The 17,419-nt window shown below is 50.6% G+C and overlaps 1 protein-coding gene and 1 pseudogene across 2 annotated transcripts; one reads left to right on the top strand and one right to left on the bottom strand.

Moving 5' to 3' along the window:
* Positions 1–4,329: 4,329 nt before the first annotated feature.
* LOC309888187 (olfactory receptor 14J1-like) lies at positions 4,330–5,265 on the bottom strand (the record flags this gene model as incomplete). The annotated part of the gene is made up of 1 exon (XM_082780423.1): positions 4,330–5,265. The coding sequence occupies one exon, from the start codon at positions 5,263–5,265 to the stop codon at positions 4,330–4,332; it is 936 nt and encodes a 311-aa protein (XP_082636549.1).
* Positions 5,266–14,625: 9,360 nt separating this feature from the next.
* On the top strand, positions 14,626–15,546 carry LOC309888186 (olfactory receptor 14J1-like; annotated as a pseudogene). Its single transcript has one exon. The product of its transcript is annotated as an olfactory receptor 14J1-like (transcript).
* The last annotated feature ends 1,873 nt before the right edge of the window (positions 15,547–17,419 follow it).

Below are 17,419 nucleotides of genomic sequence, written 5' to 3'. Positions count from 1 at the left end.
TAGCATAGGAAAGCGTGCAGAGGAAAAGACAGAGGTTGCTGGTAAAAAGGGAAGGCCCCAACAGTCCTGACACTTTGCCTAGAGCTTTTGAGAAAACGAGATATAGTCATTGCAGTGCAGCCTTTTTGCTTCCTTGCAACCCTGTGCAGAGGCAGGGTGGTGTCATACCAGTTTTCCTCTCGTGGCATCACACTGCCCACCACATTCCTCAGACCCCCAGGAAAAGTCCTGAGCCAGACAGGGGGGTGCAGGATCTCTCCTCGCAGTGGCTGGGGTCAGGCCTTGGGCCTTGTCTTCACCAAAGTCAACCAAGACTTTTCTCAGCACAGTGCTTTGCCTGTCTGTAATCATGGCCTCCAATTATCTGCCCTAAGCAGTCCCTGGGGAGGCTTTGTTAGTAACAGCCCTCAGTGGGACCATTAATACTCCAAGTCACTTCAGCTTTTCCTTTTGAGTTTGCTTTTTCGCTCTGTTGCATCATTCTTCTCTCAGTACCCAAGTTTCACTGACTCAGCACCAAAATACACCATGGAACTCATTAAAACACAGAAACTCCTAAGGAGCCATGTCTCTCCCACCATTTTCTTCAAGTCTTCAAGACTTGATCAGCTAATTGGAGAGCTTTCATGTTGTAGTTAAGGGGGAAGATTTCAAGGAGCATCTAATAAAAATCTTTCTTCATTTTAAAGGCTGAATTTTGTTGTGTTTCAGTTTAGAGCATCATTCTCCTGGTTATATTGGTCTAGGGTTTCTCCTTTGAAGCCCTGCTTAGGTGGGAAGAGCAGGGTTTTTCCTATTTCAAAACAAACAACAGGAAATCATGCTGCAATTTTCAAAAAAAAAAAAAAAAAAGGTCAAGTTCCTTATTTTGTTTCCTCCAGTGATGTTTACCTTCCCAAAAGGATGACTGTACATGATGTATTTTACAGTGATTTAAATAACTGTGTTAATATTAATCCATATCATACTAATTCAATGATAAATGATGAGGGTCTTACTAAGGAAACCATTAGAAAGACTGCTGAGAGATGGGCGACCTTGAACTCACTGAAACTCCAAGCAGCAACTGGGTCACTGAGAGTGGTCTGAATGATTTAACGGTAAGAGGAGGGCAAACCAGGAGAATGATGGGAAGTGTATAGGTCCAGAAAGGCAGCTGGAAAGGGGAAATTCAGCAGGGTCTATGTAATCAAGATGAGTTTTGTGCCTGGAAGATGAGGGAGGGAGCACACCATGATAGAAAAGCAATGACAATGCAACTACAGGTGAACACCAGTATTTCTTCTCCTGGGATGAATATGCATCCTGAAAAATCACATTTCTTCATGATAGAAATTACACTTCACATGAGACATTTTACGGAAGGGATTGAATCTTTTGAGCTGATGAGTTGTTGCTTTATCATTCAAGTACTGAAAAAAATACTGGGTATTCTGGCAGAGTTTGCTGTCTGACCATAAGCAACCATGGAAAACCTCCAGTGGCCCCATTGTGTTTGAGGCACTTCCCCGGACCAGCAGATGTCAGAAAAGACCTGCAGAAGGCCGGAGCCCTTTGGGAAAATCAGGTGGAGCCAGGTGGAGTTCTCAGGGCACCTCCACTGCCAGCAGTGGTCAATGTGGAAGCCAAAAGACAGCAGCAGTGAAAAGGTCACGTCATGCTGCATGCCATGGCCATGGCTCCAGGGAAGCAGCAGCCCCAACCCGAAGGCAGCAGAGAGGCAGAGCCCAGCAGGCAGTGAGGGACAGCCCCAAGGGCCACCGGAGCGTCTCCTGCATGTGGTAGCTGGGCTCTTGATCCTGAGCCCCTCCTGCGTGCTGGGGCTTCTCCCCCAGCTCCAGAGGAGATGGGAAGACAGAGAAACTGAGATGAATGATATTCTGAGGGACTTGTTATTGTCTTTACATATTCATTAAGCTTGCTTCTTTAGCTAAATTAGATGACTGGATAAAAGAAATTAAAAAAATATTACAAGATGTTAAAAATACATTTCTTTAAATCAAACCCAAGAAATTTAATCGTAAAAACAAATTAACAAAAAAAATTCCTAATAAATTCTTTAATAAACTGGGAAATTCTTTGCACCCAGGGTACCTTTTTCCAAACTCTCATGCATGGTTCAGTTTGCCCCAAGCATCTTGGAGGCAGTGGCCCCCTCTGTGTAGAAAACTGAAAGCAGTCCTAAAGGATGACTTCAGGCAAAAGCTGACACCTCTGATATGACAACCCCTACGCAAGACCTCTTCCTCTATGGGGCCTACCAGCTACTTAGAAAGAGCCGATCTCAGAAACTACATGCACAGCAAGTGCCTTCTGCTGCCCTACCATGGACACTGGCAGATGTGAGCCTAAAGGCACAGATCCCAGCCAGGAGTCAAGGGTGACCTGTCAGCTACTTCAGAAAGAGCTCAACTCACAGGCCATTTAACAGCCATTCGCTTCCTGCTGAACTTAGTGTTTCTGACGCACCACTGAGCTTATAATGCCACACCTACAAAACACCCCCTTTTTGGGCCAGGACCTGCCCAGGTGGAAATGATCTGTTGGTGATCCTCCAAGCTCATGGCACACCTGCTGGGCTCCCAGACTCTCTGATGCACAGGAGCCAGTTCCGTGCCAGTCCTGGGAGGTGCTAGGGCAGGAGGGACCTTGCAGGCAATGTTCCAGCCCCATGCCTGTTGGTGGTCTCTCAGCTCCTTGTGCACAGTGGAGATCACACTCAAGTCCAGAAGCCTGAAGCCAGCCTAGAAGATACTCGCCCTCCTCAGCCCCCGCCCCAGCCCGAACTCCAGCTGGCAGTGCTGCTCTGCAGAGCGAGGGGGCTGTGATGCCTGGTCACGGGGACACTCTGCAGGGCCGTGCTGGGCAGGCTGGGAGGCAGACCCAGCTCATGAGGTCACTGCCATTGCCCCAAGGCTGCAAGGAATCACTCGCCAGGTTCCTTTACTGAGATTTTTGTGTGTTCTGGGGCTGCAGAGCTCTCCTCTGCCTGCTCACAGCAGACTGAGCACTTGAGCTCTGCTCAGTCCACCTTGGAGGAGATCCCCCTTTAGAAGGGAAGTGCTGCAGTGGAGGCCAGCTGTGCCACTGCCGTGCCCACTGCCTGTCCCTGCCTGCAGTCCCAGCACAGCCCCACAGCAGCACTGGCACCAAGCTTCAGGAGCAGCCGGGCCTGACCCCACCAGCAGGGCTCAGCAGGACAGGGCGGCAGTGGCAAGAGAGCAGCTCTGCATGCCCCAAGCGCTGGTGCTCCCTGGCCGTGCTGCTGGGATGGGACTCTTTTCCTCTGCACCCCTGAGCACAGGCACTGCCCCTGCAGAGCCAGGTCTGGTCTCAGAGGACAGATGTCAGACAAAATAGCAGTTGAATTTTAACTCCATTAAGGTTAAATTCACAGAGAGCATGGCTTCACATGCACAGAGTCTATGACCTATATTCAACAGGTACATCCATATCATTTTAATGGGTGCTCATTAGCTGAATTAATGTAATAAGAATATGCACAAACACGACCACAAAAAAAAAAAAAAAAAAAAAAAAAAAACAGGTATACTGGCTCTTCCTCCAATTATTGACATTGCAAGTCATGTGCAGAAGCAGATCAAAAATTTCTTGCTTCCAAGACACATCTAGTCATTAATTTCCACAAGGCATGTTTGAGCTCCTGACTCATGCTACAGATGAGGACCTGGTCTGCTGGAGGCACCACTGAGTACAGAACTGCCACCACCACATCCAGGGATGGGGAGGAGATGGAGGAGGGCTTCAGGCAGGCAACCATGATAAGCCTGAGAAAGACGGACACCACGGCCAGGTGAAGGAGGCACGTGGAAAAGGCTTTGTGCCGGCCCTGCTATAGAGATGACAGGACTATCACCTAGATCCTCAAGGTCTAATCCAAATAAAATAAGTGGCAGCTGGGCTCTTGGCCCCGAGCCCCTCCTGGTTGCTGAGGCTGCTGCCCCAACTCCAGAGGAGATGGAAAGAGGGGGATACTGAGAGCAATGAATTTCTGATGATATCTTTGTTGTCTTTCTCTACCAAGGAAGCCTGGTTCTCTATGTATGTTAGACGATACGGTCAAAGCAAACACAAAATGTAACATTCAGAATGGTAAGAATTACATTATTAAAAACAAAATAAAATATTTTTAAAATACTAACAGAAAAAAATAATTTTTAAAATATCGTATCATTTTCCAAATAACATTTTATTTCTTTTATGATGATTACTACTGATAATGTTTTGATAGCACTAGTAATGATAAAAATGATATGATCTAATATGAATCAAAATTGCATATTATCAGAAATACATCTTCTGAACACATCACTGATGCTTAAGAAGCATGTATTGAAGAAGTTTCCTCATTGCATCCTTCACCTCTTGATTCCTCATGCTGTAGATGAGGGGGTTCAGTGCTGGAGGCACCACTGAGTACAGAAGTGCAACGACCAGGTCCAAGGATGGAGAGGAAATGAAGGGGGGCTTCAGGTAGGCAAATATGGCAGCGCTGACAAACAGAGAGACCACGGCCAGGTGAGGGAGGCAAGTGGAAAAGGCTTTGTGCCGGCCCTGAGAAGAGGGGATCCTCACCACTGCCCTGAAGATCTGCACATAGGACACCACAATGAAAACAAAACAACCAAATGATAAAGAAACACTAAACACAAGTGCCCCGACTTCCCTGAGGTAGGCATCTGAGCAGGAGAGCTTGAGGATGTGGGGGATTTCACAGAAGAACTGGTCCACAGCATTGCCTTGGCAGAGGGGCAGGGAAAATGTAGTGGCTGTGTGCAGGACAGCATTGAGAAAGCCACTGCCCCAGGCAGCTGCTGCCATCTGGGCACAAGCTCTGCTGCCCACGAGGCTCCCGTAGTGCAGGGGCTTGCAGATGGCAACGTAGCGGTCATACGCCATGATGGTGAGAAGGGAATACTCCGATGACATCAACAAGACAAAGAGAAAAACCTGTGCAGCACATCCTTGATAGGAGATGGCCCTGGTGTCCCAGAGGGCATTGGCCATGGCTTTGGGTAGAGTGGTGGAGATGCAGCCCAGGTCAAGGAGGGCGAGGTTGAGGAGGAAGAAGTACATGGGGGTGTGGAGGCGGTGGTGGCAGGCTACGGCACTGAGGATGAGGCCGTTGCCCAGGAGGGCAGCCAGGTAGATGCCCAGGAAGAGCGCGAAGTGCAGGACCTGCAGCTCGTGCGTGTGTGCGAATGCCAGCAGGAGGAACTCGCTCACAGAGCTGATGTTGGGCATTTCCTGCTTCTGGGCATGAGGTCCTGCACAAGGAACAGAAAAACACTGAGAGTTTATCAGAGTTATCTTAACAGAGTTGTCTTACAAAAAAATTAAAAAAAAAAATCTTTTATGACATCATTTCTCATTTCAGAGGAAAACTCATTCCATTTTTCATTTAATCCCTCCCAAATGATTCTCCACTTCCATTCAGACTTTTGGCAGGTCCTTTTCATGAGTTCTGGCTGGTGCTGCTAGAGGGTGTCACTGAGAGCACAGGACTTGCTGTGGGCAATGTGGGAGTCAGTTCTGCCCTAAGTTAGTGGTAAAGATCATATAGTGATTTTTATTTTGTCTCTTTTGTGCTAGCAGCCCCACTGTACTCAAAGTAAACCCTTGTGTGTCATCAACGTGGTGATGGCTTCAGTGCAGTGTCCTTGGAGAGCACATCAAGTCTGTGTGTTAGTCCTAGTGTCAACTGCCCTGTGCTGGTGTCTCTTTGACCTACTGGACAATTGCACTCCTGTGTTTGCCTGAAACAAACCAGGATACTGCTGAGAGCAGAGACATCCAGGCTTAAAGTGCCCATCTGCAGACCCCTCACCCTGTCCCTGTACTCCCCTTCCCCCAAGCACACCGAGGGCTCACGCCATGGGCATGTGAAACCCCCATCCCCAGCCAGCCTGCAAACAAGACCAGCAGCAGCACGGCCAGCTGGAGAAGCCAGGAGGAATGCCAGCGTGCTGCTGCCAGGGGAGGCAAGGCCAGGGAGGGACAGACGGACACTCAGCAGACCCTCCTGTGCTGCAGCTCTGCCTGCAGAAGAGGCAGCTCCTGCTCATTGCAAATGCTGTTTGCTCTGCTTTGGCCTGCAAACACCTCTCAAAGACAGAGGATATCAGGGGGGTTCTAGCTCCAAAAAATCAGCGAGGATAAAACCTGGGAGTACCACAATATGATGTTGGTGCAGTCCGTGAGATGAGGTTTGGGAAGGTACTTTACAAATTTCATCACTGACATATCAATTTCTCCTATGCTCCAGGAGTCTCAGTCTCCTGTACAACCCTGAAAATTCATTACCATGAAACCTTCATCCACTCCACTGCAGGAATATGAATACACTGACTGAAAAAACGTCTTGCTTTTCAGGTAGTCTCTGCCCTGGTCTTTCTCTTGAAAAATCCAATTTTAAATGCCATTCTCTAACGCATTTTCTACTCCTCACTGGAGAAACAGAGAGACCCACCCTGCCAGATGCTATCAGCCGTCAGATGTGCCAGCTGTAGAAGACCCCTCTGGCAACCCCACCTGCACTGCCCTGCTGCCAGAGCCTCACGGTGTCAAGAGCCTTCAGATGTGTCCTGCCACACGCTGCCCTCTGTTGTTGCGCTCCTCAGTGCCTCCAAGCCCTCTCTCCTTCTCTCCTCTCCCCATGCCAGCTGTGGTCAGAGCCCCCAGCCCTGCTGCGCTGTGCAGAGGAGCTGCTCCTGGCCACAGCTGTCTCTCTTCAGCGCTTGCCAGGAGCTCCCCTTGTGCCCAGGAGCCCAGCCTAGCTCAGCAGCACAGCACCCGACCATGGCATCGCTTGCTCTGTGCCCTTGGGCTCCCTCGAGGTGTCCCCAAGGCCTCAGGGCTGACAGCTCCCCGAAGGCAGCAGGGTCTCTGCTGGGGTGTGGTGCCTGAAGTAGACTGAAGTCTTTGCTGACTGCTCCTTGCTGAACTTGGGAGAGACTGATTTTAGAAGTGTGATTTATGCTATTTATGTTTGATTGTCCATCATGAGTAAAATGATTCCCTCCCTTAACTTCTATTGTTTTCCCACTGCATGGCAGGATACCTTAGCCACAACTGCCAGGGATCATTTCACCCCTCTGAATGTGTCCTAACAAGAGAGGGGGAAACTGAATGCTCTAAAAGTTTTCCCAAGAAGGGAATTGGACACTAAGACAGCATTTGTTGAGTTTTCCCAGTAACACACATGTAAGATCTTCTACCCATACACAAATCTCTTCTTCCTCTCTCACATGACCAGCACGGTGACTGGGATGTGAAACACCCTCATCACTGTGCTGGTGCCTGTCACCAAACACCTGCAGATGCCGTGTTTCCTTCTGGGGACCATGTCCTATGGTCAGCCCTGGGCTGTATGCCATCCCTGTTCTCTGCAAGGCTCGAGAAGTGGAAGGTCTGGCTCCAGAAGGCAGCTGTACCTGAACCAGGGGAATTTCTCTCATGTGCAGTAATTATTTCTTCTTCTCTACCCAGACACAGTTCTGTGGCCCCAGTGTCATAGACACCTTCTGTGGTTTTCCCTCATTGCTGGAGCTGTCCTGCAGTGCCAAGGTGATACTCACAGTCTTTGATTTCATAATCTACATTTTGGATCCAATCTTCCTCTTCCTTCTCATGTAGTTTTCAGGTGTGTGTGTGTCCTTTATTGGCAGGCCAAGGCCTTATCCACCTGCTCTTCTGTCCTCACGAGTGTCACTGTTTTCTATGATACTGCCATCACGGTCTCTGAGAAGGCCAAATACAGCCCTCCTCAGAGATCTTAACAAAACCCTTTCCCAAGCAAACATTGTCCTCCTGGTCACTCTTCAGATTGCTTAGAGGTGGTGTGGGAAGGGTGAGAGAGGTTCAAGTGGATCTGCAGATGTCATCATAAGACCTATCTCAAAGACCTTGGAAAGGACAGATGGATCAAAGACATTCCTCAGAACTTGGAAATGACAGATGTCAAACTCATCTGCTAATAGGAGGGCAAGCAGAAGGATGATAAAGCCTAATCAAGGAATAAAATGCCAACCTTAGCCTTAACCCCCAAACCAGACCTAAACTGAAGTCCTCAAAGCTTGCCCTTATCCTAAACCTTGAGCAGGATCCTTGAGCAAAACACCAATCCCTCCCTCGATGCTTTGCCATTCCTTTGACCCTGGAGGGTGCCCTCTAATCCCTAAACATTAACCTGATCATCTAACCCTCAAAGCCCTCCACCATGCACACAGCACATCTCAGCTTCAACCCCACTCCTACCCCTAACTTCAGCTGCTTGTCCCCTTGGGGCAAGGCAGGGACTGTGAGGCCCTGCAGCAGTCCCATGGCATTGGAAGAGGCATGTGACGTGACAGGTATGTGATCAGATCAGAGGCCACAAGGAGGAGCTGGCTGGGAATGCTGGGATGATGTCAGGTGTGCCTCAGGATGTGCTGGGCCTGCAGGAGGCACATGGCTGTGAAGGAGGCTGGGAGGCCACTTCTGTCTCTGGAGGTGACAAACCAGCAGCAGGAAACGGCACAGTTAGGGACCATATAGGGCAGAAGCAAGCACAAAGCGTTGAAGATGATGGCGAGGCACCTTCTGTTCTGGTCATGTGATAGACCACAGGAAGGCTGATGGCATGGGAGTCATGCTTGAGGTACAGATTTTGAGACCATAGAATCAGAGAATGGCTCCTGTTGGAAGGAAACTTAAAGGTCATCTAGTTCCAACCCCCTGGCCATAAGCAGGGATGCCCCCTATGAGATCAGGTTGCCCAGGGCCTCATCTACCCTGCTCTTGAACAGTTCCAGGGATGGGGCACCTCTAAAGTCTCTTGGCAACCTGTTACAGTGCCTCAGCTCCCTCTGAGTGAAGAGTTTCCTCCTAACATCTAATCGAAATCTCCCCTCTTTTAATTTAAAACCATTCCCTTGTCCTATCGTTATCTAATTGAAAAAAGAGTCACTCTCCATCTTTTTTATAAGCCCCCTTTAAGTACTGAAAGGCCACAAAGAGGTCACCCTGGAGCCTTCTTTTCTCCAGGCTGTAGTCCCAGCTCTCTTAGCCTTTCTTCATAGGAGATGTGCTCCAGCCCCTTGATCATCTTTGTGGCCCTCCTCTTGACCCGTTCTAACAGATGCACATTATTCTTGTGCTGCGGGCCCCTGTCGTGGATGCAGGACTCCAAGTGGAGCCTCACAGGGGCAGAGTAGAAGGAGTAGAAATAGAAGTGACCGGTACAGAATGCACTCTCACTGTCAATCTCACTGTCTATGTCACAGATAAAGATATTAAACAGCACCAGTCCCAGGACAGACCCCTGAGGTACAACACTTGTCACCAGCCTCCATAGGACATAGAGGCGTTGAGCACCACACTCTGGGTGTGATCTTCAGGCCAACTCCTTATCCACTGAATGGTGCACCCATCAAATGCATATCTCTCTAATTTGGAGATCAGGATGTCATATGGGACAGTGTCAATGGTCTTACAGAAGACCAAGTAGATGACGTAGGTCTGTCTTCTCTTGTTGTCTGATGTGGTCACTCAATGTAGAAAGCCAGCACATTGGTCAGGAACAATTTGGCCTTTGGTGAAGCCATGCTGGCTGTCTGAGATCACCTCTTTGTCTTGCACATGCCTTGACATTGATTCCAGGAGGATCTTTTCCATGATCTTGTCAGGCAAAGAGGTGAGGCTCACAATTCAATAGTTCCATGGCTTCTCATTTCTACCCTTTTTAAAAATGGGAGTGATGTTTTCCTTTTCAGGTCACCAGGGAGTTCACCTGACTGCCAGGACTCTTCAAATATGACGGAGAGAGGTTTGACAACTACATCAGCCAGTTCCCTCAGGACCCTGGGTTGCATGTCATCAAGCCCCATAGACTTGTACTTGTTGGGTTTCTTCAGGTGGTCTCAAACATACTCTTCACTTACAGCAGGTGGGAATTTGCACCCCCAGCCACCAACTATGGGTTCAGGGAAACAAAAGACTTAAGAAGCCGTACTGGCAGTGAAGACTGAAGAAAAGAAGTTGTTGAGTCCCTCAGCCTTTTCCATGTCTGTCATTTCCAGTGCACCCTTCTCATTCATCACAGGGGGTACAATGTCCTTGGCCTTCCTTTTCTGAGCAAGGTGCCTACAGAATCTCTTCGTGTTATTCTTTTCATCCCTTGCCAAGATCAGTTCCATCCATGCATTGCTTTCCTTTTCCCATCCATCCACATCCAAACCTGAAACATGCTTGAGGGCTTGGGAAAAGTAACGCTGGATGCATAGAAGCCACTTGGGAAACAAAATTGTAGGTAGGAAGCATGATTTTGTGGAGGTGCAGAGCTGATGGGCACATCGTGCAGGATGCGCCTAAAGACCTTTATACCCTTTTCCTTCCTGACTACAATGCCACTACCTTCTCAGGAATGGAGGAGCCAACAGAGGTGAGACAGATACACTGAGATGGTAAATGTCATCAGAAAGCTGATCCCAACAAGATATGGGGAGGTCAGGAGCAGCCTACAAGAGACATGTGAGATTTTGGGGTGGAAATAGGAGCATGGCCAGCAGAAATTAATGATTCTGTAGAGGTAAGAGGGGTCATTTAAAGTAGATGCTACAGTAACACTGACTTAAAACAGTCATGTATTGCCCTTTCCTTATTTGAACCGGTAATTTCAATCTTTAAACCTAAATGTTACTCCACCACTCTGAGAGGAATGCACTACTCTAATGCCTGAACTCAAAGTATCCATTGAAGCAAAGTATCAAAGTATCCATTGAATTAAAACTCAGCCCGTTTCCCTTACCTTTACTCTCCTGCTTACCCTATTCCCTGCCCTCAACACTAGCATTAAAATGCACTGTTTAGCCCTAGAGAAGTTGTTGGCAGGCCTAAAAAAAACCCTAAACCACAGGGCTTGCCCATACCCTTATGACAGACCTGATAGCTACAGAAGAACACCAAAGATTCCCGTTAAACCTGTGTTTATCCTCTAACCTAGAATGGTGAGCCCTAGTCCCTAAAGGACTAGAGAGAGGTCAACCCTACCTCAGGATGTCCTGACCCAGCAGGAGGAATGTGAATGTGAGGTCACTTCTGTCTCTGCACTTGATAGGGCAGCAGCAGGAACCTGTCACAGAAAGGGACTGGGAGGTCACTTGTGTCTGGAGGTGGCAGGTCAGCCTTGACTTCTCCCTGGGAGCTGCACTTTTGGGTTGACATTTGGCAGTGGCCCTGCTAGGCCAGCAGAAGGCACCTGCTTGGCATGCTGACTGGGGGATCCTCTCTGCCTCCAGACCCAGGAGGACCCAGGCAGAAAGAAGGCCCCCATATGGGTTGTCCTGTCCCTTCTGCTTGAGTCCATGACTGCGCAGCAGCAGGCACAAGGCTTGGCTGTGTCTAGCCAAGAAGCTGCAAGGCCAGCAGCAGGCCCCTGGCTTGGAAGCTGCTGCTGAGGTGACTTGTGTCTGGTTGGCTGAGAGGCCGCAAGAAGCCTGCTGGGTTGGGATGCCTACTTCAGGAGTGGTTTCCACCCTGATGGAGCTTCCTTTGGAAGTAGGAAAGAGCAGCAGAAAAAAAACTGCCATGAAGCGTGCCCTGAAATGTTGGCACTGGCCATGAGGAGGAAGAAATATCTCGGGGAAAAAGCTGGTCTTGCTACTGGAGACTGAGGCAAAGAAGGAATTAAGTACCTCAGCCTTTACCTCCTTTCTTGTCACCAGCTTTCCCCCCACATCCAATAAAGGATGATGATTCTCCTTAATCCTCCTTTATTTGGAGTTTATATATAAATAGTTTTTGTTTCTTTGACATAAATATACAGATGGAGCTCCAGCTGGGCTTTGGCCCTTCTAATTTTCACCTGCACAGCCCCATAACATTCAGGACACAGCTCCAGACAAACTGACAGCTTGCATGATAACGAAGCACAGAAGAGGTGGAACCTGGCAGCCTTCCATATCCTGCGCTTCTGTGACTCTGTGCTGCAGTTCCATTCAACTGGTTATTCCTGTGTTATCCAAACTTTCCTGCAACTCCTGCTGCTGTTGTCTTGTCAGAGACAGCACAATCACAGAAAGGTTGAACCATCTGTGTACAGACATTAACACCTGACAGAATGAAACATCAGTGCGGTGCATACAAGCAGTGGTGCCTGCTCAGCAGGAACCAGGCCAGCTTCCTACAGTGCTGCCTTATGAGGACCATGGCCACCAAGAAGATGTAAGTTATCATACTCAGCTCAGACCCAGTGTGACACCAAACGGACAAGTGCCTACAACTAGCTGGTAAAGAGGTGAAGGTCTGGGAGTCCCTAGGACAGCCTGGTGTGGAGAGGAGCAAGGGTTCTACCAAGGCTGAAAGTCCCAACACTGAGGCCTGACTGAAACTCACTGCCACCGAGGCCTGTGAGGAGACATCTTGATAATGAGCACAAGGTCCTCATTATCTCTGTGCATGCACCCATGAACCAGGCAGGGGTCGTACCATTCTCCTGCACTTGGCCATGCACATCCCCATCTCCTACTGCCCCACAAAGAGCCCTGAGCAAGGTGTGAAGGGTAAGGATCTCCCTTCCCAGGGGACATGGGTCAAGGCCTGGCCCTTGTGCTTGCTGACACACATCCAGTTTGTCCACACATCAGTGTCACCTTCACATTGCCTTTGTCTCCTTGTCCTCACTGCCTCCAGGGTTCTGCTCTAACGTGCTCCAAGGGAGGCTGTGTCAGTGCTGGCCCTCAGGAGGACACTGCAGGAAACTTGCCTGGGACTTGGACTTCTGGAGAGATGTCTTCAATTGTCTCTGAGTGCCTGAGGTTCGTGGGCTCATCAGCAAAGCCCCCAGAGGGGTGATTGCAGTGCCTTGGGCTGGTGCTGTGCTGCTGAGCTGGGCCGGGCTCGTGGGACAGAGAGAGCTCGTGGCAAGAGGGCCCTGGTGCAGAGAGACAGCTGTGGCCAGGAGCAGCTCCTCTGCACAGCGCAGCAGGGCTGGGGACTCTGACCGCAGGCACACAGGCAGAAAGGGATTCCAGGCAGCCTGGAGGCTGTGGGCAAAGGAGAGCTCAGTGCAGGAGAAACCTTCACAACTCTGCCCATGGTAAGTCTCTGGCTGTACAACAGTGCAGGGCAGGCTCCTGGAAGGGGCTTCTGTATGCGGGATGTCTCTGCCTGGCCAGGAGCTGCCAGGATGCCTCTTGTGGCTTGTGCGGTGTGGAGGAGACGGTGCTGCAGGGCAGCCTTGGACAGAAGATGAGCAGGTCAGGGTCTGCCTGCAAAGAGAAGGCACTTTCTGCACTCTCTGCCTGCCTCATCCTGCTATGATTGTGGGGCAGACTCTGCATTAACAGAGTGGCTGGGTTTGCCCAGGTGATGGAGCTTCCTGTTGCGTTTGAATAAGACATAAACAGGTTAGTGATGAACCCGAGAGCAACCCTTCAGTTCTCTCTGCTTACACACTGCACCAGGGCTTTGCTGAGATATTCATTAAGGACCTGCAGACAGGGAGATCTCCCCAGAGCTGTCCTCATCCCCGGCAGCTGTCTGCAGGGCTGAGCTTGGCACACAGCGGGTGGAATGGGGTCTGTGAGCATTGACGGGAGGAGCCGTGGGGACAGAGAAAGAGCTGCTGGCAGGGACAACTGCAGGCAGCAGGGACATAGACAGGCAGTGAGAGGGAGCTGCTCCCTCCCTGCCATCCCCTGCAGTGCAGGCGCCTTCCTCGCAGCAGCCCCTGGTCTCCTCTCTTCCCCTCACAGCTTCTGCCACGGCATGTATAACCTGGGGGGCTGAGAATATGGGGTGTCTGAACCCTAAATCTCTGTGTCACTAGACACATTTGCTGCAGACCCCCTCTACCTTCCTCTGTGGAAGAAGGCACAGAATAAGAGAATCATAAAATATCCTGAGTTGGAAGAGACCCACAGGGATCATCGAGTCCAACTCCTGGCTCCACAGAGGTCTTACCCCCAAACTCCTACCATATTACCAGGAGCATATTCCAAACTCTTCTTACACTCCAGAGCTCTTGTCCCTCTGCTGTCTGTGCAGGGCAGATGGCACAGGGCTGTGAGGACAGGCTCTACCTCATCGACACCACAGCCTCTGCACTGGGTTGGGTCCGCCCTGCCTGCCCATGCCTGCTTCTCTCCCTTGCCCAGGGTGCCAGCTGGTGGTACCTGATTCTGACAGGGAGTGCTGTGCACGAAGGGTGAAGCAGGAGGAGATGCTTCCTGTTTTCTCCAGCCAGACACGCATGATCCACCTGCTGGTTTTGTCTCCTGGGTATTGAACAGGGAAGATGCACACAGAGTCACACAGCCAAACACCCCTCACTCAGCAGAGGGAGCCACTGCCCAGGAACCTTCCCTCTTGGAACCTCAAATGGAGAAGAGCAGGCTCATTGGGAGCTTCTGGGCAGAGGAGGCTGCAGTGTACAGGACACTCAGCAAGCAGAAAGCAGGGCTCCAGACAGGGAGAGACACAAAGATCCTCTTAGAAAGAGGGAATGTAAGATTTTAATTGGGGATTAACTGATTTTTGCTCACAGTCATTACTCATAACACACCGTCTCACTCTCTATATATGTTTTGTTTCTCATTTCGCAGTCTCCTTGACCAAAGTAAGCAAATGTCCAACATCAGCTCACTGAGCGAGTTCCTCCTGCTGGCATTCGCAGACACACGCGAGCTGCAACTCCTGCACTTCGTGCTCTTCCTGGGCATCTACCTGGCTGCCCTCCTGGGCAACGGCCTCATCCTCAGCGCCATAGCCTGTGACCACCGCCTCCACACCCCCATGTACTTCTTCCTCCTCAACTTCGCCTTCCTTGACCTTGGATCCATCTCCACCACTCTGCCCAAAGCTATGGCCAATGCCCTCTGGGACACCTAGGCCATCTCCTATCAAGGATGTGCTGCACAGGTTTTCTTTTCGGTCTTCTTGATTGTAGCAGAGTGTTATCTCCTCACCATCATGTCGTACGACCGCTACGTTGCCATCTGCAAGCCCCTGCACTACGGGAGCCTCCTGGGCAGCAGAGCTTGTGCCCAGATGGCAGCAGCTGCCTGGGGCAGTGGCTTTCTCAATGCCGTCCTGCACACGGCCACTACATTTTCCCTGCCCTTCTGCCAAGGCATTGTTGTGGACCAGTTCTTCTGTGAAATCCTCCACATCCTCAAGCTCTCCTGCTCAGATGCCTACCTCAGGGAAGTTGGGACACTTGTCTTTAGTGTTTCTTTAGCATTTGGTTGTTTTGTTTTCATTGTGCTGTCCTATGTGCAGATCTTCAGGGCAGTGCTGAGCATTCCCTCTGAGCAGGGCAAGCACAAAGCCTTTTCCACGTGCCTCCCTCACCTGGCCGTTTTCTCCCTCTTTATCAGCACTGTCATGTTTGCCTACCTGAAGCCCCCTTCCATCTCCTCCCCATCCTTGGACATGGTGATAGCAGTTCTGTACTCGGTGGTGCCTCCAGCAGTGAACCCCCTCATCTACAGTATGAGGAACCAGGAGCTGAAAGCCACACTGAAGAAACTGATTCTATTTACTTAGCAATAAATTGGCTATCTCACTTTTCTAGTTTTACTCAAGTTAATCTCAGGCAATTTGTGACCTTTAGGTATAGCATTCTTTAAAATTCTCTTTGCACTTAGATGTTTGCTTTCATTCCTCTTTTCCAGATGACCATTCCTCTGTGTGACCCAGAGGCTTTCTCTGAATGCGTTTGTTCCTAAATGACACCTGGCCTCTGTTCTGGTATCTTGTTAGTAAAATTAAATTGCTCATGCTTAGGGTTCTTCTTCCCAATCTGGAGTGCAGAAGACAATCAGGGAATGCCAGGCTGAAGGTCTCGATCTTGTACTGGGGATCCTCCTGGACACAGGGCCATGGGGGCACCAGATTTTGGGTGAGGGAGCGAGGGCTGGACTGAGTTGTCACTGGTGGATGCCCAGTGCCCCTGGAGACCCTGACAGGTCAAGAAGCAGCTTCCTGGGTTTGAAACGTGACAGGACTGGTGGCATCAAGGAGGTATTGTGAACCACCAGAATATCCTAAGGGTTCTCCTGGGACACTGTGTGCCTTATGTTGAGTGGGCAGTGAGTGGATCTTCACAGTAAAGTTAAGCCAAAGGATGCATTTGCTAAAGGGAGCTCTGCAATGCCAGGGCACAGAACGGGTCTCAGAGGGCTTCAGTGAACAAGTGGAAAGGGCCAAAAGACTGGGTGACCAGGCAAGGGCAGGGAGATGGGGAGAGATGGGCAGGGGCTGGGCTGGGCTGGGCAGTGCCCGGCAGAGGGCAACAGCAGTGTCAGGGAGCAGTGGCAGCATGCAGGGGAGGGCTCCCAGCAGGGCTTGGTGCTGCAGAGCCAGGGCTGTGCAAAGGGAGCCCAGAGCTGCAGGGGCAGGGGAGAAAAGGCCAAGGGCCAGGGCAGCTGCTGCAGGGGCAGGGAGCTCAGCATGGCCCTTGCAGCCCCCTGCCCTGGGCCTGCCTCTGCCCTTGGGCTCGGCCCCGGCCTTGGCTCTGCTGGCAGCAGCGCTTTTGCCATGGGCTTTTTGGCCTCCCCGTGCTTGTGCACAGCTGCTGCCCACTCAGGCTGCTGCCACAAACGTGTCCACAGAAGCAGAACCACCCCTTGGGCTGCTTCTCCTGGCCTCCCCCAGCCCACTGCCTTGACTCCTTTTCTCTGCTGGGACCCACCTTCCACACCCGAATGCATCCCTTGACTGTCAGCACCCTATCCCTGCCCTGTGAGATGACAGCGCCACGGTGGGACGTGTTTCCTTTGGTCTCTCTACCGGCAACATAAATGAACACTATGAGCAGGACTTGTGGTGTCCTGCTTCCAGCCAGGGGGAGGCAGGGAAGAAAGGGAAAATCGGGTTTACTGGACTCGGTATATTTGATGGTTTGGCACATCAGACCCACAAATGTATCAGGCTCTACTGGAGACCGGTGCACAGTGTACCCTAATGCCATCAAGCTAGAAAGAGGTAGAACCCACCTGTATTTCTGGAGTGACAGGGGCAGCCCAACAGTTAACTGTACTGGAGGCTGAAGTGAGTCTAACTGGGAAGGAATGGCCAAAGCACCCCATTGGGACTGGCCCAGAGGCTATGTGCATACTCGGCATAGACTGCTTCAGGAGAGGGAATTCAGAATTCCAAGAGGGCACCACCGGTAGGGCTTTGGCAGAGCTGCCTTGGAGATAAACCACATGAAACAGTTGTCTACCTTGCTTGGCCTTCCACAGAACCCTTCTGTTGGGGGTTTGCTGAGGGTTGAAGAATAGCAGGTGCCAATGGCTACCATGGTGACACACCTGAGGCAGCGTCACGCTAACCGAGACTCCCTGATTGCCATCCATGAGCTGGGTCATCGACTGGAGAGCCAAGGTGTAGATGTAGAGCTTGGGAGTGTGCTTTA

This window comes from Aythya marila (assembly GCF_965140915.1).
Source record: "Aythya marila genome assembly, chromosome: 28".
NCBI lineage: Eukaryota > Metazoa > Chordata > Aves > Anseriformes > Anatidae > Aythya > Aythya marila.
The sequence above is the reverse complement of the archived record's forward strand: the minus strand, read 5'-3'. Positions and strand labels throughout refer to the sequence as shown.